The sequence below is a fragment of the Arctopsyche grandis genome, chromosome 9 (genome assembly GCF_051622035.1).
Source record: "Arctopsyche grandis isolate Sample6627 chromosome 9, ASM5162203v2, whole genome shotgun sequence".
Lineage (NCBI taxonomy): Eukaryota > Metazoa > Arthropoda > Insecta > Trichoptera > Hydropsychidae > Arctopsyche > Arctopsyche grandis.
The window spans coordinates 22,869,707-22,894,287 of NC_135363.1; the positions used below are offsets into that span (position 1 = coordinate 22,869,707).

The 24,581-nt window shown below is 31.1% G+C and overlaps 3 protein-coding genes across 6 annotated transcripts; all 3 read right to left on the reverse strand.

Moving 5' to 3' along the window:
• Positions 1-8,014: 8,014 nt before the first annotated feature.
• LOC143916531 (uncharacterized) lies at positions 8,015-10,466 on the reverse strand. Of its 4 annotated transcripts, none has more exons than XR_013260981.1 (5): positions 9,430-9,867; positions 9,098-9,354; positions 8,609-8,687; positions 8,242-8,335; positions 8,015-8,150 (listed from the first exon to the last, which is right to left on the reverse strand). XR_013260981.1 is itself a non-coding variant. In XM_077437670.1 (5 exons), exons 1-5 carry the CDS (start codon positions 9,722-9,724, stop codon positions 8,140-8,142), a joined length of 726 nt encoding a protein of 241 aa, XP_077293796.1. In that variant the 5' UTR covers positions 9,725-10,466; the 3' UTR covers positions 8,015-8,139. The 4 variants fall into 4 exon arrangements, 2 of the variants coding, with proteins under 2 accessions (XP_077293796.1, XP_077293798.1); XM_077437670.1 differs by having other exon boundaries at positions 8,242-8,325; positions 9,430-10,466; XM_077437672.1 differs by having other exon boundaries at positions 8,242-8,325; positions 9,098-9,336; positions 9,430-10,294.
• On the reverse strand, positions 9,802-14,965 carry LOC143916532 (uncharacterized). Its single transcript, XM_077437673.1, has 6 exons — positions 14,867-14,965; positions 12,419-12,483; positions 12,194-12,314; positions 11,967-12,109; positions 11,433-11,565; positions 9,802-11,169 (listed from the first exon to the last, which is right to left on the reverse strand). The coding sequence occupies exons 2-6, from the start codon at positions 12,477-12,479 to the stop codon at positions 10,935-10,937; spliced, it is 693 nt and encodes a 230-aa protein (XP_077293799.1). The 5' UTR covers positions 12,480-12,483; positions 14,867-14,965; the 3' UTR covers positions 9,802-10,934.
• Positions 14,966-16,932: 1,967 nt separating this feature from the next.
• LOC143916533 (uncharacterized) lies at positions 16,933-24,182 on the reverse strand. Its single transcript, XM_077437674.1, has 6 exons — positions 24,064-24,182; positions 19,391-19,459; positions 19,195-19,303; positions 18,977-19,119; positions 18,341-18,467; positions 16,933-17,418 (listed from the first exon to the last, which is right to left on the reverse strand). Exons 2-6 carry the CDS (start codon positions 19,425-19,427, stop codon positions 17,196-17,198), a joined length of 639 nt encoding a protein of 212 aa, XP_077293800.1. The 5' UTR covers positions 19,428-19,459; positions 24,064-24,182; the 3' UTR covers positions 16,933-17,195.
• Positions 24,183-24,581: the final 399 nt, after the last annotated feature.

Sequence of the window (24,581 nt, forward strand, 5' to 3'; positions counted from 1 at the left end):
AAGGGTGTACTTATTTTCAATATATGATAAACCACCGCTGATCCTACCCACTATTTGTCACCACTTTTTGAATATGATTTCAAATTTATAATCTATAAATTTCATTGCTAAAATTCCTCGTCAAATTTGAAAAACCATCGTATCCACTATGTCACCACTATTTTAATATGGTTTCAAAAATGTTTAATCTTTATATGTATGATACATATGTACAAGCTTAATAACATATGTAGATGTCGCTCAGGAGCAACCCGAAATGGCATCATGGGGAAATATAAAAAATAGGTCCAAAAGCTATGCCACCTTTCCTTTTTTAAGTATCAAAAAATAAATAAATATTTTTCATACTTAAGACAAGGTGGTGTATTGACCAGTGTCTCGGCCTATGTTTGTGTTAGTAAAAAGTTACTTAATTTTCAGTATACAAGTATTATTACACATACGGTGAAGGAGATATGTATGTGGTTGCTTGACTTCGGAGGAGTGAACTGGCTGAACTCCAGACGTTCACTAGCGCTTGGGGCTGGCGTGATAGTATATATCCTGGTCGATTGTGCAATTCTTGGCTGGTGAGACCATGCTCTCGAAGATTCCTACAGACTCGAGGTAGTTCTTCGTGTAGCTGTACTTTAAGGTTGTTCGATATGCGATCGAATGATGAGATCATGTTCTCGTGGGTTCCTCGAGGTCGTTTATGTCGAGCGAGTCGAATTGTGGCTTTGCTCTTATTGGCTCTGCATGCTCGTACAGGAACGCGATGATACAATCGTGCGACTTGTGTTTTATGGGGAAACACATGAGATGAGATCATCGACCTTGATTCGGTGTACTACAAACTATGCTATATTTCTACAATACTATAAATAGATTTTGTGTTGTTTTTTAATGTGCTGAAACTCAAGTTTTTTTTATTAAAGAAACTTATATTGAATTTTATTTAAAAAATAATTTTAATTTATCTTAATTACAAAAAAGGAGCCGGAACATCGTTCCAGTACGTTACTAATAATTCAATACGAAAACGAAACTGTTAAAGTATGCCTCAACTCAAAGTTGTAATTCATATAAATTTAAGTCAATATTCAGAGGCTTCGAATACAAGCTTTTACACGCACCGGAACATTCGAATACATTATCTATACATGTGTACACATAATAGAAAATCTCCACTACGACCTACCCTCTAGCTACGTCTAAGGGGTAACTCAGAACAATGACAGCCCTTAATTTAGTTTTCAGAAGAGGACGAGGGAGCGGTACATATGCATGTATGTACATATGTTCCACAGTCTGGGAACAAACCCAAACTAGAATATTCACCGTCGACAAAGAGTCGAAACTACCATTCGGACCAAAGTCGAATTTGTATAATTTCGTCATCAGCATCATCATCGTCAGCTACGTGTAATGCCCATTACCAATTCAAATAAACTACGTTTGAAACATTGTCTATCTGAATCGTCTGATTACACTGAATAAGTACGTACGTACAGAAGTATAGTTTATATCAGGGCCGCGCCTAGGAGTTCGGTCACCTGTTTACAAACTTAAATCGGATGCTCTTTAATTTTATCAGCATTTGTATAAATCATATTAACAATTTATTTTTTTTAAATTAAGTAAAAGGGAGTAGTATAAAAATCTTTCCTCGTTATACATATTGTGTGAGAAATATATGTAGTATTGAAGATTTTGAACACAATGAATATTAATCAGAAAAAGAGACAGAAAACGAAAACGTTTATTTCTGAAAAGGATCGTAAGACAAGAGAGACTGAACGTTTTCAAGTTCATTCATGAAAATATAGTGTTTTTACTCCCACATCTAGGACATTGTTCTTACGATCACCAACCAATAATCAACATTTTGAAGAAATACATCTGGAAATCGTAAATATAATAGAACATAAAATACCTAGCTCTTTGCGGATCGAAGCTATACCTGCTATCCCGTTATTTCCTGCAATTATTGTTACGTTTAATTTAATCAAAGCATTTCAAGCTATATTACAAATTTTCGATCGTGACGTTAAAAAAAAATTTGCAGAAGAAAAGACAGATCAAATCAAATTAACAAGAGAATTTTCTGTAGTTATTCAATCGATAATCAACGAGTCCTCTTCAATATTCAGACAATTCAGGAGATTTGAGAAGACATCAAAATTAATTTAATATCCAGCAGCACTATCAGCAGATGACCTCAATTTGGAGATTTTCGAGTGGCTAAATCTGGATGCCATTGAAATGCAATTTATCGGATTCCAATCGAGTTTGTTTGAGAAACAAAAATTTGTTGATTTGAGAAATGATTTGGAAATAATTGAAAGTGGTCGATTAACGAACATAATTAATAAAAATGCAGAAGAAGAAATAATGAGAACTTGGAACGCCGTTCCAGACATATTTAATGATTTTAAAAAAACTAGCGAGGGCAATATTATCAATTTTCTCTTCTATATATGTATGCTTGTGAGTCATTATTTTCAGAAATGAATTTTATAAAATGTAGCTTAAGAAATAGAATCACTTATGAATCCAGTTGGTCGTGTGTATTACTAAAAGTGACGAAATATGAACCAGATATCAAGAATTTGTCATCGAATGTACAACAGCTAAAATCTCATTGATAAATAACTGCCGTGTATTTTTATTGATTATGACTTTATTTTTAAGAAACTCTATTGTAATTTTTAGCTTGTAAATAAAATCATTTTTTATTTATTCAATTTTGTTCATTTTTATTTACTACTTGGGCACGCCACACAATCGAGAAATAATATTTGAGGATTTTTGGCACGCGGATCGCAAAAGATTCGCCATCCCTGTCCTATGCTTTGGTGTGGTAAAGCTCTTTGTGTGTTACGTAGGTAAACCGCGAACGGTGCATTATTTCGTCATTGTATGCAACGAGCGCTAAAAGTACTGGCGAATTTTAAAAACAACGTCTACCTAAGCTGAAACTGCATCGTGGGCAAAATGCACTGTGGAGACTTGCAAATTGTAAAATATTATTCATCGTAAAAGGGCGAAATTACCTCCGCCCAGAGGGGAAAATATTTGCAAAAAAAGTATAAAAGTGCTTATATTTAAATTATTAAAAATGTATCTGATGTACAAATACATATACATTTACATTGACAATATTTTATCGCAAATCATAATTGTCAACTTTTTACATTTCCAGAGGAAAGCCTCTCCAATTCCAATCCACTAATTTTCATTAGTTTATTCTCTAAACTTTAAATGAATTGGTAATTTCTAGTAGACTAAGCCTCTTAAACGAAGGCTCTTTTAAAATAACCTCTTAAAGTAAGAAAATCATCAACGAAATCGCTAAAAATTACATTTGTGAGATCGGCGCGATGACAGTTAGCTATTTGAACGCACCTTTCTATCACTATAGCAGTTATTATTTCTTCTTTTTTGGTTTTTATTTTCATTGCTGTTTTTTTTTATCTATTCTTTTGATTTTATTTCTTCTAATTTTAGCTATTTTTGTTTTTATATTATATTTTTATGTTATTGTGTACAATTAAAAATTCCCATTGGCTATAAATAATTAGGAATGATATAATATGGAGTTCAAATTTCACATCCATACCTTTTAATTAGCAAAGAATTTTCTTCCTTTATTGTACATACATATATTAGAAGTCTCTTGATAATTATCAACACATTATTAGCCTGAAAAGCATGTTCATTTGGTGTATTTATGAGTTTTTGGAAAGCTTAAGTTTGTACGAGTTCTTGGAAAGCTTTCATAAATACTCCATCTTAATTTCATTCTTCGTCTAATTTCCTCCAAAAATAAACGTACATATTATATAATATGTTAACCTATTATATATTATATAAAATAAATTAAAACTTCTTAAAATGATCTTAACCGCATTTAAGTGAATAAAATCTTTTTTTTTTATTTTTTCATAATTCCGGACGAAAATTCTTAACTGGATAGGAAAATTGACATCGGTACGATTTTCTACTACCAGTAGAGAAAATAATGGTTGATCTTTTTAGAGATAAAAGGTCCAACGCTTTCGTATAATTGCGTTTCCGTCTTAAAAGCCTTAAACTATATTTTATATTTGAAAATTAATTCATACCTTTGGACACGTATTTAACTGATTACGAAATAAAATAAACATCTGATAATATTCATACAAATCTAACCGAAATAAGTGTACATATACATACCGAAATAATATATGTACATATACATATAAGCCGTTATATTTAAATGTGGCTAAAGTGCACTTTAATTCGTTTCGAAAAATATTTCGCAAAACATTAAATATAATGTTTTGCGTTTAATAATATTCAAAAAATATCGAAATAAAATAAGTAAAAACAATTCGTGAATTAAGTAAAACAGAAATAGTGTTTTTTCAACTGAAAATTCGACTTTCGCTACATTCAAATATAATAATATGAATCATAATCATATGTATAATATGAATGATATACGTACGATATTAAATTGTATTGAATACTTAAGAGGGCTGGACACCAGCGCCTTGTCCATACAAACGTATTAGACTTCTCCCTTCCTCAATTATGGCACTAGAGAAATTATTTTTTAATATGCTATGGATATCCGCCATTGGGTTGCATTTATCGTTTTATTTTTTTGATTATTTATTTTTTATAGAAGCTAGGAGCCACCAAACATCAATAAAATTTCCTCTTTTTTACACCCACTAAAAGAGTCCAGCGTGCTTATTTAACGGTCGACTTAAAAAAAAATACGCACATAGTTGCACAGAAAATATCATTCTCATACCGATGATGAAATTTTTTTAAAAATTGGTCCAGTTTCGGAGGAGAAAATAGGAGAATACGAAACCTCGATTTTGTCAATTTAAAATACGTTTTATCTGGTCGAAGCGCAACTGTCACATTCACTCAATATATATATATTGATATATATATATATATATATATATATATATATATATATATATATATATATATATATATATATATATATATATATATATATTATATATATATATATATATATATATATATATATATATATATATATATATATATATATATATATATATATATATATATATATATATATATTATATATATATATATATATATATATATATATATATATATATATATATATATATATATATATATATATATATATGTATATAATGTCGCAATCACTCAATATACGTATATATCGAAGAAAGGAACGGCAACAAAATTAAGGTTTCGTGTGTACAGCCCTCTTAATGTATGACACGTCTACTCAAAACCACAAACCTTGATTCTGAAATAAATATAAACAATCACATTAGTTCAAAACTCATTATTTCACATTTTATCAAATCAAAAATAAATTACAAATCATATGATGTCTCCATAATCACAACTTTCACGTCTTCTACCACACACAAAAAAAAAACAAATTGCACTCAACTGAACAATTCAAATTAATGAACAGTCGCACAAAAATTAAATCACTCTTCTTTTGTTTCCGTTATATTTAAATTTCACGCGGTGAAAAATAATAAGTAGCCATATTCGGCATAAATTTGAATGCCGTCGGATTAATTAATCTGCGGGGAAATCTTCGCAGTTGATTATGCACTGTGGGAAGCCACTTATTTACGCCACATTATCATATTCGTACAAGTGGGTATTCGGCTTAGGCACTCGTTAATACGAATTACGAACAAGCGTACAAAGGTTAATAAGCGATGTTGAAATTTAACAATATTAACGACTCAAAACGCTCCTGAAAGACCGATTATAACCGAACAATGGCAACCGTACACACAATAGAGTGTTGCTCAGAATATACTTAATAAATACACACATACCCATACATAAATTCAATACAAATTTAAGCCTGAGTAGTTAACCAATTGAAGATTTCATCTCGGCAATCATCGGAGATATATTCTGATTACATTCGGGGAAGGAGCTTTCGTCAGACAATTTAATAATAATTTTCGAAGATCTCCGAGCCTTATAAATATTTTCGCGATGGCGTTAAGTCATAAGACGCCATTTCGCGGCCATAAATGTCGTCATTACCTAATTTAGGTTTGATATAAACGGCACTTGAGCGCTTTCTCGCCTTACTCATCCCACCCTCACCCCCAACGCGAAATTGTTCACGTTAAATTTGATATTTTCACCCTGCGTTACGTCAAGTATGTATGTATATGTATATCTACTCTGTGACTGCTATGAAACTTGTTAGGTTCAACTCTCGAATGAGACGCTAAAATGATTAAACTTCACTTTGTTACATGTATTACTAGAAACCGAGGGGATGCATTCATGCATTTGCAGGAGCATCGTTTAAAAAGTTAGATATGAGGGGTACCAAACCATATTCCCGTTTCAAGTGCCAGAAAATTAAGTTTTCAGGAGAGACTTGAAACTATTTAAACAAATAAATAATGCATAAATTCATTCTTGCAACATTTAATAATAAACTATAGTTCTTATGTGAGCTATTACAACCATTTAGTGAACAATCAATAAATCATAGATAGAAAGAAAAAAAAGTTGTGAGTGCTCAAACGTTGTATACTCACTAAATATATTGATATACATATACATACATATGTACCTGGCGCAACGACATCTCAGCGCAATCCAACTTAGCGCCGACCTTTTAGCGCAGAAAACTCAGCGCAACGACAATTCAGCACAAAATAATTTTTTTCAATAAGTTTTAAATTGGTTGAAATGCATGATATGGTCACCCATTGAAATGCATGATAATTTAAATCAATGGTCGATAAATACGTCAATACATACATACGTATATGCGTACATTTTAGATATGAATAGCAGAACCCAGAACGCAAGACGGGCTTGCGAAACCTTGGTCTAGAATCCGCTCATACGTAAGATTTTTTGCTGTGTATCCTGGTGTGGAAACTCTTTTTAAAAAATATTTTTTGCGGAACTCAGTTGAGAGACCCTGAATACGTAGGATTTTAAAAAAAATTTTTGGGGAAAAAATCGAAAACCAAAGATTCTCCCATTTTTTATCAAAAGCAAAGTTCATAATGACGATTTACGGACCTTAGTTTAGAGACCCTGCATATGCAAAAGTTTGGATAGCTAAAAAACTATTTGAAAAAAAAAATTGCTGTCCGGCCTTAGTTGAGAAACCCTGCTTGCGTAATATTTCTTGGCACAAAGAGTATCAAATAAATTTATTCGCATTTATGAAATTATTATGTAGATATGGCCAACAATTTCGATACAGTAATTATTTTCGAAAACTTATTGAAAAAATTGATTTTGCGCTGAATTGTCGTTGCGCTGATTTGTCGTGCCACCATATGTACCTATATATCCATCTTTAAAGTACTGACAGTAAAAGTGACAGTGCAATTAATACTTACAATGTTATGATTTTCTACTTCATGTTGTTTTAAGAGTGCAAGTTGTTTAAGAGTGCAACAATAAAACGCATATGTGGCACTACATATGTGGCACGTACAACGTTATGGCTTGGCACCCCCCCATATAAATCACAGCGCTTGCGCATTGCCAAAGTAGCGCCTGCACAAACAATAATCAATGTGAGAAAATTAACCTATGATATCATCATCATCATCTACAGCCACTTACCATCCACTGTTGGATGAAAGCCTCTCCAACACGCTTCCACTCGTCTCTGTTTTGCGCTACTCCTACCCATCTCATCCCACACATTTTCCTAATTTCGTCTACCCATCTTCCCTACGGTCTTCCTTTTACCCTTTTGCATTCTCTCGGGTACTATTCAAGCACATAAATTTGCACTCAATTTGTATCGAAAAGGCTGTCATAGCTATAGTATTTCATAATACTGCCGGTATGTGTGAATGTGTCTGTACGGTTCAATATCAAATTTGGTTTTGTAACCTTCTTATATTCCTCAAATACATACATAGTCATGGTTGGAAACATCAGAATTTTTTTATTTAGACTCGTCACTTCCATATTAAATGGCTCATAAAAAAATAAATAAAAAAATATATTTCATGAAAAATGTGTATTTGTATACATGTGACCCAAATTATAACATTTTGTCAAAAAAAAATTGTAAATTTCAATTTAGCTTCATATGAATATTTGATGTTTTTTAAACTTCCATTAAGAATCAATTTATTTATCATCTAGAAATAAAAAATATATTTTTTTAATATTTTCAAATCATAAAATTCTAATTATACACGTATGTATTAATAAAATTTAAAAATCAATTACCACAACACGGACAAGATCGATTAACGTGTGAATTTTCATTTTCTACTTCATTTTTCGACGCTTCAACTGATATAAATTGCGATTCTGCAACAAACTAATACTTTCATACTTATCTACATACATACACAGTGGTAAAATAAAAACCATGACGAATAACGTTACATTGAAATAAAAATTTCTTAATTTGAGTCCGAAATTAATACACTTTAATTAACAAATTAATATAACATGTATTTAGAACAAGCATATATGAAAAATAGAAATGCGAGTATTTGAAAAACAAATACCAACGTTGTCTGCTTTATATCAATTTTTATTTCAAAATATATATTCATAAATGAAAAATATATATATATGAATAATAAACCTCGGCGAATCAAAATTAAACTATCCATGTGCGAGACTTCCAACGTTGTATTTGACTCTGGCTCTATTTTTTTAACTTCCTAAAACAAACAAAAAAAATCACATATAATTATTACCTCCTGTGATGATATTTGATTTCAAGTATTGTAAGTTAATTTACACAGTCCAAAAAATTGAGAGGAAAATTTTAACTTGTAGAATTATTCTCTTCACAACCTGACATCTGAAAATCAACAATATTTTCAAACAATCGGCCATTTTCAAATTTTTATACAAAATATTTACCTAATCTTGTGATATGAAAATCCGTATGTAAATTACTAAATCGAGTTCAATATAATACATATATTAAACATAACCAAAATCATATCCTTTATAACTATGTAAATATGATACATTAAAAATTGAGCCCAAATGAAATTTATTTCAAAAATAAATGACTGAACTTTTCATATTAGTTTTCTAATTTATTTAAATTTGCTTTATCAACCTTGCTCTCCTGCTTGGGGCGTTTCTTCAGACTGGCTCTGGGTTTGCTGCAATGTGCAATGCAACTATTGGTGCAACCTCCTTTGCATCTCTTGCATCCGACAAGTGCAGTGTTCACATCTGATAGCTCAGACGATGACGAATCTACCGATGCTCCAACTCTGCTTGTCTTGTCCAATAACAGTTGAATGTTCAAATTGATATCCCTCGATGTTAATTCTAAACCCTCATTTCCAGAGCCTGGATTCAAACATCCACCTTAATTATTTATTATATATTTTAAAACACAGTCAGCATTAAGATTTGGATGGATGTATGTGATGATGAAATTACCTGAAGCCGTTTTGCCACAACAGGCAGTGCCGTTCTTTTGAGAGGCTTTGACGCGTTTGGCCGGTAGCTCGACCACTATCCTCACCGGTTCTAAGGTATCTGAATAGGTGGAGTACAGGTTTTGATTTGCGTTTTCAAATCTGGTGATCTGACCCGATTGTAGATCAGGATTAGGCACAACAATTAGGTCGATGGGAAATGTAGTTATGGTGTTGGCGTCTTGCTCTCCCAACGGGGGAAGAGGCAAGAGCAAGATGAGGTCGTTCGAGCATACGCAATCAATTTCTTCTGCCATTTTAGTTTTCAAAACGAAAATTTATTACTACGAATTTAGAAAATGGCCACGAGACAAAATGTGTAATGAAAAACAATTGAATACTGTATTATATTTAATAAGTGAATAGTCATTGTTTTATATTTTGAATTTGATAGAAATAATTTCGCATAAAATTTTAGAACATTGTAATTATCAAGATTAAATATAAAGACTTTCATGCTCTAATAAACTTCATGACAGAGTTCAATGAGTATCACAAGTATTCAGAATATAATTTAAAGTATGTATGTTGCTGGTATATGATAGATAGGACATAAAAATGCTACAACAAACAATGGCTTATGAAGTAAATTTAAAACATGAAGTGCATATTTATAAATAAGTAGGTAAAATTTTCTTATCCTTTGGATGTGTTTAAATATAATTTTAAAGTGTAATATGGTAAACATATGTATGTACCTATTCAATATATATAAAAATTGAGATAAAAAGCTTTTAAAAACAAAAGCGATGAATGAATGACGTGATTTGGTCCATATTAATTAAAAATTAATAAGCAGTCGAATAGATTATAGTCTCTATAAATATATGCATATACTAAATGTATGTATACAATACTAATTTCTTATAGAAATTCCCTATTTTCACTCAATATTTTTTAAACAAGCCAACAAAATCAGTTGTTTTATAAAACTTGATAAATTAAGTAATGTTTTTTTAATAATCCACATGAAAAGTCAAAAAGTTTAACTATAAACTCCCTAAATTGTTTCTGCACAAGTAAATATGTACATAACATAATGTGAACTTTTTATGACATCAGCTTAACAATTTTTTCAATAGATGTCACTTAAATTAATTTGATTTATTGTAATAAAAAATAGCAAATCCTTATTCAAATCAATATAATAAAATTATTTAAGTCTCAGAAAAATTAGTATAATAATTAAAAATATATTTAACTATTTTTATCGTTCATTAATCCCTATCGTTAACTATTTCATTAGATTAATGTTAAACGGTAACATTTAGATACTTGGCATTTAATTTATAAAATAACGTATCAAATCTTAATTGAAAAATGCATTCAAAATGAAATGTGTTACGATGAATATATTTCATAATTTATTCACATCAACAAAAAATACTAATAACATACATATACAAAAAATACTTATTCACATAAATAATAACACTAATTTGTAGATTGAAAATAGCTGAAATATTCTTAATTATTGAATATTAGCAAAATTACTACAGGTATCACACTGAGAATTAAACTAGAAAAAAATGTTGCTGAACCAGACGCAGTCGGACAATCGGATAGATCTAATACTTTGCAGTTGACCACTTCGATAGCAGCCTTCGTCATTTCAATGATGCTGCCCAACATATTTTTAGCTGCATTTGTACAACCACTGCTACACAGTTTATCAGTACACTCATTGAAGCTACGTAGAGCGCTAAAAAGAATAAATTAAATTAAAGAAACCTCAATGATTCACACCCACCGCAGAATGGCATTGAAAAAATGATTCGTTTTATGACCAAGACAATTAGTACATCAATTAATCGTTTTAGACGTTTTTGTCGGTCTCCATTGTAAATAACGCTGAACATAAATTGCAATTCAACCCACTCTGTCGAGATTGAACCCCTGCGACGTTTTGCGAATTCTCAAATGCTCACACAATCATTGAAATTTATATATTTTAATATGATTTACCAGCAAAATTCTTTTCCATTAGTATCATTTTTCCCTGATAGCTCAGATTGTTTGGATGAATCTTGGAAGCCTGCTATGCATTCCTTCCAGTCGGCAGAAATCTTCATGAAACTCTCTTTTTCATTGAGATAATCTGAAATATTTGATATCATAAATTAGTTTCAATATACTTTTAAGCGACATAAAATATTGTTATACTACAACAATATCTGTTGGCTAATTTTATGATATTATAAAAAACCGCATTATTTACTGTATGACATTTATCAATCATATAAAACATTTAATAAAATTTACTAGAGATTAAGTATACATATGTATTTATAGTTATATTATATTTCTAATATATGGAGACAATTATTGATAAATTACTATAGTTTATATTATATTTTTAATATTATTTGATATCAATTTATATTACAACCATACATATAAACAATTTTTATTGACTTCTCAAAATGATCGCTCGCAGAAGCTTCAAACTAGCAGTGCATTTTTAATTTAATAGAATAAATAGAATTTGAAAATTAATACCTAATCTGAATTTTTGATTTCCGCACAACGCTCTTACAAACTTCAAAGGCTTTTCAATGTTGATTTGGAATAACTCGGCATTTTCAGGTGATAAGCATTTCTTTGTCCACATTTGTGTGCAGTCTTGGAATTGTCTCAAATCCCTGAAAAATATCAGAAACATTCCATTATTTATATTCAGTCATACATATTAATGGAGATCAATTAATTATGTATATATACATTACCTGCACTCGTCTTGTATCTCATCTTCGGTTACTGGTAGACTTTCTCCAATTTTAGGTGTGTATAAACATGTTGGAGTCACATCACAATTTATATCTTCATTTCCATCTCCATAAACTAAAACTGGCGGTAAAATTTGTTTTATAATTCATTCCAATTGAATATTCTATCAAAAATAACCAGTTAAATGCAATTAAAAACATGTTCGCAAACATAATACAAATTACCTATTGTTGCTAAAATAGTCAATATGACCAATTCCATAGAAGTACGTCTGTGAAAACTCATGTTTCTGGAAATTAACCATAAGATTAATAATATAGTTATTAAATGTGTCATCCATTTATATTAAATATTGATAAATTAAATAAAACCACATGATTCATATAATATTGAAAACATAATCTGGTTGAATGACATCAGTGTTCATATATTATCTGTTCACTGAATACATATATCTGTTTATTCTCAAGTAAAAAGGAAGTTGTGGGTACACCACAATGGAACGACGTGACAATAGTTAACGTACAATTGTTAATGTCGTTATCATTCAACATTACACTGCTATACTGTAATATAACAGTATATGTATATATTCACATATTGTTTGACATTTTAACAGAAATGGATCTTTGAGAAATCGATTTACTACATGAAACTGAGAGGAAATTTGGGATACCCACTTCCGCTCCAAAATTGTAACGTAATCTTAACATCAACAGTCACCAACAACGGCTTGCCAAGAATTGAACTTCAAAGAAAATATTAATTCAACAAAATTAATGCTTTTTGAAAATCTTTACATTATTACTAAAAAATGGATATGTTTAAGATCAAATTTCAACTAATTCACAAAATTATTCATACCAAAAGAAATTAATTATTATTTAAACCAAATAACTTATTGATATTTTTATTATTGAATTAAAATTGTAGTCTCTTGTTATGTGATGAATATCTTACAACCTATGTACATATGTACTTATATTACTCTTTATTCCCGCTTGTTGTTTATCTTGATTGTTTGAGCTCACGCTTAATTGATATTTTCCTTTAATGTTATTTATGAGACTTTCAAAATCTTTATTGCTTTAGCTGCATTTTTCTCACGAATTGTGTTTCACTCAAATATCATTATCCCTCTTAATCTGCACAACGAATTGTATTTATCTACCCAACCATTTCTCGATACACTCAAGGGATACATATGCAAATACTAAAATCTTAAAATATTGTTTTTAATTAATTTTATGGCTTTGCTACATTTTTCTCTATAATTGAATGCATTGTGCAATTTTTAACAATGCTTGCCCATCTTGCGAGTAATATAAACAAACAGAGAAGTTTTTATCGGATATACACAGTGCCGGTTTTAGGGGGGGGCTGGGTCGGGGGGCGCCCAAGGGCGCCAAATATATTAGGGCGCCGCTCGATGTGCCAAAGACGCCTTAAAATTTAAATCTAGAGCGCCAAAAGTCATACAAAACGAATTGTGTGTATCTACCCAACCATTTCGATACACTCAAGGGATACATATGCAAATACTAAAATCTTAAAATATTGTTTTTAATTAACTTTATTGTTTTGCTACATTTTTCTCACGAATTGTGTTTCCCTCAAATTCTACAAAATCTCCTACTCGTCCCCGTAACACTATATATGTAGATGAAACATTTATACATCATTTTTGATATTACCTGGCACGTACAAAAGGTTTTTGACCCGATACTCTCACCTAATTGTTTCTACTATACATACATAATACACACAATACGTTTTCACTTTTTAGTGGCTTGTAACCGAAAAACCCGTTCTTTACAAGTCACGCGAAAAACATCTGTCGTACAGTGGGTCATAAAAAATAAATAAAGGTACAAACCACAACAAGGGGCTGAGTAAACATCACGATCGATATTTCTTCACTGAGTAAATTACATATGAAATTCCCGCTCATATATGCCTTCGATTGTGTTACATATAATTAAACCGCACCCCTTTTTTAACAACACCACACATACATACATACATACACATCTATACTCGCAGAAATTACATTTTTTAAGTAACAAAGCCTAATATTATTATAGTTTGCGCTAAATATGGAAATTAAAGTAATAATCTATCGTATAGAGCGAATAAGACAAAGAAAGTGTACGTATTTTGTTTTCAGCTAGTTGTAACTTAGACACGAATTTGCTATAAATATACATATAAAACTACATTAAAACGGCCTTTAAACATGCAACGTCTATGCAAATGTATTGAAAGACGCTACGGGGATATGTATCAACCAAAATTTGTTAACATCAAACACACTTCTTTATATATTACATCATTTCTAAATATAAATAATCAATTCAAGGTGAATATTCAATCAGTTTCGACATTCCTACATGTACAATCAAAACAGCGAATACTGATTTTTAAAACACATACATCACTTTCATTACATAGTTTTGCCTTACAGACAAAATTACACACTCAATAAACCTACGTAAACACATGCATGTAGTGAGCTAATCATCGCTGTTTATGCATTTCAATCGAATTGAATTTCTAGCAAAAACATCAAGGCCTCTGCATTTATTGGAAATGATGACCCACATATTATTTATACACACATTGAATCGTAAAACGAAAAAAAAGACCACAGACGGTTTATTTTTAATGCTTACGAATTGGAACTGTTGAACACGTCCCACTGGTCTAACAACACAAGTTATACTAGCGGGCGTCGTGTTATATCAAGGCTGTTTGTTTGCAATTTGCAAAGTGAAAAAGGCAAAAATTATATACCTGCAAAAAACCTGTTCATCGTAAACGTAATTATAGTCTTCTTTTTTCGATAGTGAAATTCGTATCTATCGAAATTTTTGAGCCAACCAGTTCCGTTCCGATTCCAGTTTTTGAACAACAACTGGCGGGAGAATTCTACATATGCATAATCTGTTACCATTCATAGGTTTTCATTTCAAAGTTACAAATCTTTAAAAATTAAATTAAAATACTATCAGTCTTTATTTATGACTAAGACTTATTATTCATCCATTCAAATGACGTAAAATGTTAATAAATCTAAAATATATTTTGTGCATGACGTCAAATATATTCTATGTACATTTTCCACAGATATTCCTAAATAATTTTAGCATCAGTCGTATTTGATGCTTGGTGCTTGACGTATGTATGTTCGATAAAAACTTCTCTGTTTGTTTATATTAATCGCAAGATGGGCAAGCATCGTTAAAAGTTGCACAATGCATTCAAAAACACACAATAAACAACATAGGATACATTTTTATAATTAAACTAGCTGAACCCGGCATGCGTTGCAATGCCACAATAACATTTGTCAGAAAAAACGCGGGCAGCGAACACATTTGAAACTATTGCGTTGCAATGACACTCATTCCCGTTTTTCCCGTTTCTTTTTTACAGTAATCTTCCCGGACATGCATACAACAAATCCTGAAAGTTCCATCGTAATCGGTTCAGTGGTTTAGGAGCCTATTCGAGACATACAGACAGACATTCATTTTTATATTGTAGGTTGTGGCTATTTGTACATACACACAGTATCGACGAATTTTTGGCTATTTGTACATACAGTATCGACGAATTATTGGCTATTTGTACATACAGTACATAGTACATAATATTAAATTTTCCATTGTCCTTTAAAGGTTTCTGATTTTCACTATCACTACTGAGAAATTCATCTGAATTCGAATCAATTCGTGATTCGACTTCAATATCTTGATTTTTGCATCTTTGATGAAAACTTTTTTCATCAAAGATGCAAAAATCAATTTTTCGTTCCGTTCGTCGATTTATATTGTGCACCACAATGTGCACTAAGTCTCTGCGCATTTAGCGCCATCTATTGAAAATTTATTTATTAATTAATTAATTTTTCTATTGGTATTTTATATCGTTTATATGTATGTAATTTTTATCTTATTTTTTCATATCAAACAATTAAATATAAATATTAAATTATATATATTTAAAAGGTATTTGGAATACATTTGGATTCTTTTAATTTAATAACTTAATATGCGATGATATTTTATCGGGTACAACACTAGTGTTGTTTTTTTTTGTTTCTTAATAATGATCCACTTCTTTTATCTTAAAAATTATAATTTATTTATTTTGCACAGTACATACATACGTATATTCGATGGGCAATCAAAATTAATTACAAATATTGAATTTAAATTTTGTGTCTCCTTTAGAATTCAAAATTTAAAAAAATCAAATACAGTTAATATTATTTCCAATTATCTTTACAGTATTGTATGGGCTTTTACTAATTATGTTAAATGCATATGCGTTTAAATTAGTTAACTCTTTGAGTTGGACACTCAAACATTTGAAAAACAATTTCTCAACAGAAGTGAAGTATAATATTAGCTCATTAAATTTCAATCAAAATTAAATATATCTAATCTACATACATATGTATACTAATTGCGATTATTAAATAATATACATATTTTCTCGTTATATTATATTTATATACAAAAAAAAAACATATGTGTACACTCATAGGCTAATGTAATCATATGACCTGTTGCAGTTGTGTCATTGTTATTTGCAAACATTACCGTGACATCAAACTATTCAGTTGACGTAGTAATTGATACCTATGAACAATTCAAAATTGATTCATACATACGTTCTTACCTCGTTTAAATTAAGTAATTGTGGGCATAGCAACAAAAATAAAACAAATTCTCATATTTTGGTATTATTTTAATGAAATAAAATATTTACATTTATATAAAAGTTGGAAAGCAATAACAACTAGCACCGAAAGTTACATACATATAGTAATTATTATATTAATAAAAGCTTTTACAAACAATAAATTGGTATGATTTATATTTGAAAATTTAAAAAAATGTAAGATCATAACATCACAGGGAAAACTTGATTTGATATAATGTTAAGCTTATACTACAATTATCATGAAAGATACACTGTAAGTAAACGTATGACTTAACGAACTAATACTAATACCGACATCGTTATAATAGATGCAATGATGCTGTATGTGGTATGAGACGATTTACTAGGACATTCAGCCATATTCGTCGTGTTGCATTGATATTCCGTTGCCTGCTTTGGCATATCTAAAATCTGTTGAACAATTTTATCTGCCTCTGGGGTACACCTACTTTCACACATCATACTGGTGCACTTTTTGTAAGATTCCTGAGCGCTGAAAAAATATTTAAAAGAACATCCATCTTTAATTTAAGTATCATTATAAAGAATAATTATGTTGAAGATTCAAGATATGTATGTACTTTATTATAATTGTGTATGTATTCATATAGTATGGGCAGTGGCGTAGCGTGAATTCCTGGTGCCCCCCCGCAAAATATTTTGAGGCGCCCCCTCCCCCCTCCTATTATTCATATTATTTACTTACAGCAAAATAACTTTCCAAATTAATAATTTATACCTTTTTTACGTATCGGTATATGTACCTACATATATATCGAAGTGCATTAATAGTTTAATCTGGACGACCAACAAGCAGTGCACAATCTGTTTAAAGTATCTGATGATGAATTTTCCTTAAAAACTTCCCACATGTTAATGGTGACAGCGAAAATTTATAAATTTTATTGGTTTTAATCATATAATTTTGTTTTGTTGTTTACACATTGAAAAAATATATACAAGAATAAGAGAGAATTCTCGGTAACTAGGTTGAAAAGTGGCACTGACGTTCAAAAGATGGAAAAAGCCATGTGAAACGTAAAGGAGGTATGTAAAAAGACGGCAGTCTTCTAGCCCTATTGGCATAGATCAATTACACAATGAGGATGAATTCAAAATATGTATAATAATGTATGTACATATAGTATATTACAAATAGGTTGAAAAATAAGAAGTTTTAAAAAAGTAATTTCAAAAAAATTACGGAACAAATTAAAAAATCAGTGAAAAAGGCGCGCTTCGTGGCGCCCCCCAGGTCTCGGCGCCCCCCCGCATTGCGGGGTCTGCGGGCGCGGTAACTACGCCACTGAATATGGGTACGATTTAACTGTACATTGAGAATAAAAATAACTTTTAGGGATAAAAACATGTTTATCACTATAAGTGCATGTTTGTATTTATAAGGTCATACATACCAACACATTCGATTAACGATTTCCAAAATATTTTTAGTTGCATCCGTCATAGCATTTGCAAAATTGGTTTGGCACTTTTTCCATTCATAAGAGACTTTTTCAATGCTTTCTTTTTCTTGAAGATAATCTAGAGTCAACAAAAAAATACATTTTAAGAAACCATAAAGTAACACCTGCCATAATATATGTACATAAAACATCGGTCTCCATCACGGGCCCGAATGTGAAACGCTTGAAAACGCAAATATCGGAAGTCAAAGATCGAAAATCGAAAGATCAAAAAAAGGGTGCATGGTAAACGGTACATACTAACTTAATTTGCGCGAACAGGATACAACTGGAACAAGAGGAACAGGCTTTTTCTCCCGTATTAATGTGCGCGCGCAGAATACGGGAGGAAAAGCCTGTTCCTCTTGTTCCTGTTGTATCCTGCTCACGCAAATTAAGTGAGTATTTACCGTTTACCATGCACCCTTTTTTATCTTTCGACTTAAGATCTTTCGATTTTCGATCTTTGCCTTCCGATATTTGCGTTTTCGAGCGTTTCACATTCGGGCCCGTGAGGTAGACCCATAAAACATGTATGCTGCATAAACCACCACACTTTGTATATATATTTATATTGATTTTGTTTACCACTTCGGAATTTTTCATCGTCGCAAAGCTTCTTTTGAAATTTAAATGGTTCTTCTATTTTTTCACGCATCCCTTGAATCTCTTCTTGAGTCATACACTCCTTGGCCCAATTATCGGTGCATTGTAAGATCTCTTTTATTGCTCTGTAAGTAATTAGTTTTAGTTGTACTTGGACTCTGTACATATTTTCTAGATTAAAATAATCACTGAATACATACTTGCAATAGTCTTTGATTTCATTTTCACTCGTAGGCATACCAGTCACGTCGATCTTTCCCGAGTAGCACTTGGGTGTAAAATCGCAGTTGACAAGAGCATGTGCATATGCTGAAATTGTATAATTATGTATCCCTATGTTCTTTCCGAAAAATAAACATACTTTTTAATACATGTAATAAGATTAGCAAATCATACCAGCCGCCGATAAAACAAGGAAAACCCGTATCACCATTTTAAATGCTGTTTTGACGAAATCTCTTTGACCTGAAATCAATTTCATTTTAATCGCTTTGAATATAAATACAAAACACTTATATAATACTTTTATTGATGCTACGAATTCGTACACCATTCAAACAAGGTTATACATACATATATGCACACGTACGTATGTATGTATTGGGTGTGACTACATTTTTATATGATTGGTCATGCGTTTTTATTTAAATTTAGACTCGACTATATGTATATTCCATGGAACTGTATTATGTATAATATAATAAACATGTAACATGACAGCTGAAAGTGTGTTTGTATTTTTAGACAAACTATTACAAACTATTTTACGATAAACATACTTTATGTATATTGATGAAGTTTATTGAGTGGTAATAAAAATTCTATACGTACATATGTATGTGCAGCATCTTTTCAAATATTTAAAATAAATTACTATGGAAATTTTCTTTTGGATGGTATTTTAGTTATTATTATTTTCATCTATGTGCATCTGCTAGTTTTATATTCGTACATATGTACATACAGTGGCGGACTGGCCATACAAGCGAACATGCCCGATGGCATGTGGGCCCCACTATCTGTTAGAAAATATGGGCCCTCAGTAAAATTAAATAACTTTTTAACTAACGTGTGTAAAAATTTATAGGATATTGCACTTTGGGACCTAAATTTTGGGTAATTCAACAAAACAAATTTCTTGCGATATACACAAACAACTAATACGGTCAACAAGGTACAACAAGATCGGTTAACTTTTTTTATTAGGCTTGAAATGTAAGTTTCAACATTTGCATGGGCCCTTTTGCCGGGCCCATTTCTAACCTCAATATTATGTATATACCAATATCTATGTAACAACTACCTACTGAAATAAAAATGGGAATAAACAAATTTCCGTGAATAATATAAACTGAATTCCTTAAAACTATTTTGATAGGACGATTCATGATCAACCAGCGATTTAAATTTACTTCATACTTTTAAAATAACATTTGATTATACTTCGACGATATAGTGAGATTTAAATACACAATTTTAAACAGTTTCCGAATATAAAATCTATCCCTAATCTAGACACATCCATGTATATAGAAATATAGGATAAGGGCCCCCTCCCCAAAATCCCGATTTTCGATTAACATTAATTGAAAATATTATGCATTTTTTTCAGGGACGTCATTTGGGGGGGGCGTAGGGGGGATTTTCGTTGATCATGTGAAGGTTTTTGGAAAACAATTTTCGCCTGCGGCGCTTTTTTGACTTTTTACATAATATTTTTTCAAAAATAAGCTTATTTTTTTCATATTTTATAACTCAATAAGGTGTATGCAAAGAATATTTTCCATTTTTATACCGATATAAAAAAGATTTTTTGAAAAAAAATTCAATTTGACCAATCTTTGCATGATCCCCCAAGAAAAAGCTGAAATGACGTCCCTGATTGTTTTCTACCGAGAGCTAAAGCCGCTTTTATGCCGCATTATTTTATGATGCATTCTATTTACCTAGAACAAGGGTTAATACGAAATATATGTACAATGTAATTTATGGATCTATTTTGCTTTTGCCATTTTTCTTGTACCTAAATTTTTTCCCATTTTTGAAAATTCTATTTATTTGTTACCCTTGATTTTTAGCGTGATGGAAAGAAGAAAAATTTTTTATATGAGGGAGGGGGGGGGACAATTTTTTTAACCCTGGGTGGGCCCCCTTTGACTCCTGGCATGCACTGATTTCAGTCCCAGTCCGCCACTGCATACATATACAGGCTTTTCATTCCAAATTGACCCCTTTTCAATGTCAATTTGAAATGACAAACCTATATATGTATGTAGGTAATATCATATATAAATTATAGTCAGTAATTACCTGAATCTAAAAATATTAGTTGCCAAGAAACAAAGTGGGTCCCACCAATGTACATGTCATTAAATTTTAATAAAAAAATAAATTAAATTTTCGTAAAATAGTAGACCTTATTATATTATTATATATAAATCTATAATGTTTAAGCAGAATTCAAGGATAAACAATGAAAATTCCATTGATTCGAATGCTTTTAAAATCATATTGCACATAAAAAGAATGACCTCATTTGCAAACATCCATTGACTTCTTCGAATTGACCTTTGCTACATTTTTGGTTCGTTTTAAATTGGTGACAATCATTAAATAGGAAAATTGAAATCTATCTGCAGTACCGATAGGTATAAGAAAAGCATGGTAAATCGTATTCCAATGGTAGCCGAGAATAGTATCTCTCGTAGGAACCATATTTAAACGTTAGGAATCTGACCCAATCTTGGACAAAGGGTAAGAAGGAGCAGTGAGAAAATCTTATTTATATGTACATATGTAGTATATCTTGTATATATGTATGTGGTATACATATACTTCTCATGTTTCTTTTATGAACATCAATTCTAGTGCACATTTTTTTTCAATTTGAAAATGATTCCACATTGACCTTGAGACAAGTTTCCCCCCCTCTCCACTCCAGCGTCTATTTCTTTACTACGCTAAAGGAGTTCCACACCTCAATGCAACAATACATATACAATCGTATGAACAATAGCGAGCGGCCATGATATTTTAGATAATAAAACATAAATATGGCCAGTGGCGTAACACCAATGGTGCAATTGAACCAGAATCCAGAACTTGGGTAGAGAAAAACATATAATAATTTACTCTTGCTACATATAGTAATGTAGTCAAAAAAATATGTATAACCAAGTGATGCTTAACGACGCTATTTCCGCACCACTCAAGATCATCACAAGTTCTTTGATATATGCAATTGAAGGTCTCATAAAATCATTCTCTTCAAATAGTGGTAAAGGACGAAAATTTTCTTTTGAAAAGTTACTCCGAGTCGGTTAAAAATTACATTTATAATTAGTTGGTAATCGAGACACTCGCCATCATATATATGTACATATATATATAATATCACTGGATAGAGTAAAGAGATCGAAATGGCAATGGGCGGGCCACGTGGCTAGAAGAATGGACGAAAGGTGGACAAAAGAAGTGCTTGAATGGTACCCGAGAGAATGCAAAAGAGTAAAAGGAAGACCGCGGGGAAGATGGGTGGACGAAATTAGGAAAATGTGTGGGGTGAGATGGATGAGAGTTGCGCAAAACAGAGACGAGTGGAAGCGTGTTGGAGAGGCCTTCATCCAGCAGTGGATGGCGAATAGCTATAAATGATGATGATGATGATGATGATATAATATCACTGTTCCGCCCGTGTGTCTGTCTGTCTGTCTAAGACAACGCTCGCCGTACCATAATAGTCGTTTCGATTCAACATACATATGAACGTCACAGCTAAAATACTGTCAACAAAACGTACAAAAAGTCTCTAAACATTTAGCATCATCTATTAAAAATTTATTTAACTAATTTTTCTATTGGTATTTTATATTGTTTAAATGTAGGTAGTTTTTACCGTTTTGTTTTTCATATTAGACAATTATATATAAATATTAAATTAAATATATTTAAAAGGTATTTGAAAAAAAATCGACTGCGTGGGGATCGAACACATGACGGACGACACATTTCTTATTTTTTTATTATTTAATAACTTAATATGCCAACACCTATGCGATGATATTTCATCGGGTACAACACTAGTTATTATTTAAATGTAATGGAGCTTTTATTACAAATAATTCACAAAAAGAGACACTTAATTAAATATCAAAAAAAAATTATCTAGTTGTATCACTTGTATGTATGTATGTATGAAGTTGTGAACTGAAGTGAAATGAAGAAAGTGATTTGTATAATCAAATTTATATGAATTAACATGAATGAAATCTCTGTATGAAAACATATAGCGGCAAGTTTAAACAGGATAGAGTCTTTTGAAATGTGAAAGGAACATGCTCTTACTGCACAAGAAGAAAGAGCTTCTTGGTGAAGCGCCAAAAATTGGAATATTTTGGCTACTTTATTTGTGGCCCCAAGTATCACCTCCTACAGACTATAATAGAGGGGAAAGTAGAAGGCAAACGGAGGCTTGGCAGAAAGAAATAGGCTCTATTGGCTCAGATCATGGATGGGATTCGGACTTGTTGTTTCGCAAGTTGAAAATTTGTTCGTACAATTATAGGGCAGAATTTGCATGGACTATCAATAATGTCTGCACATGGTAGTCGCCTACGTCTGAATACGGATTTGACACAAAAGGAAGAATAATGAAAACAAAACGCTATTAAAATCTATCAAAAATAGAAAAAAATCTATAACAAATAGTAGCAGTCATCTATAAAGACTGTGCAGATCGCAACGACCACAAAAAACCATATCTTCATTGTATCAATCGCAATAGGATTTTTTCTACGAAATAAAATCATCAATTTTAAACCATTTCCATAATAAAAAGTTGTATCGAAAATAAAGGAAACGTATTTATTTATGTATATAATGCATATACGTATAGTGTAGATAAGTATAATACTTCAAATAAGCACAGGCTTGCATGGTTCACAATCTCCATTATACGTTTGTTAAATTGAATAAAAAGTTATCGTGTTAACAAGATCGGTATTTCGGTCAAAGAGCGGTATGAAAATTTCACGAATCGATGAAATGAACAATATTGAAATAAAACTCACAAAAAAAATTGCAAAATTCGCCAGGCACGTCCAATCAAAACGAGACTACAAAAGCAACTGATCGCCATTTGGCTGACGATCCTTCTCAAACATCGATGAATACACAAATGTATAGAAGTGACCTTTTTTATTTACCAGCTTATTTTTGATAATGACATCATAGAATCAGAAAAGCATATTCACATGTAGCACACACACACACACACACACGCATCTGCTTTTATCACGATATATGTAGATATTTAATTTATAAAAGCACTTTATGTATGTTAATTATGTACATATGTAGATGTGGAGGCTAATTTCATTAAAACACGCACAAAAAATTTCTAATTATTAAAAGTACAATAGGTACTTACATTTTTATACGATTATTAAATATTCAAAAAATATTTCACTGTGAATGTGTCTACAGGGAATTTATGTATTATCAATGTCAATTATTATTATCAGTGTCCACATTTTTTTTTAAATTTATGTAACTAATTAACAAAAATTACTCTTTCAATATGTAGTAT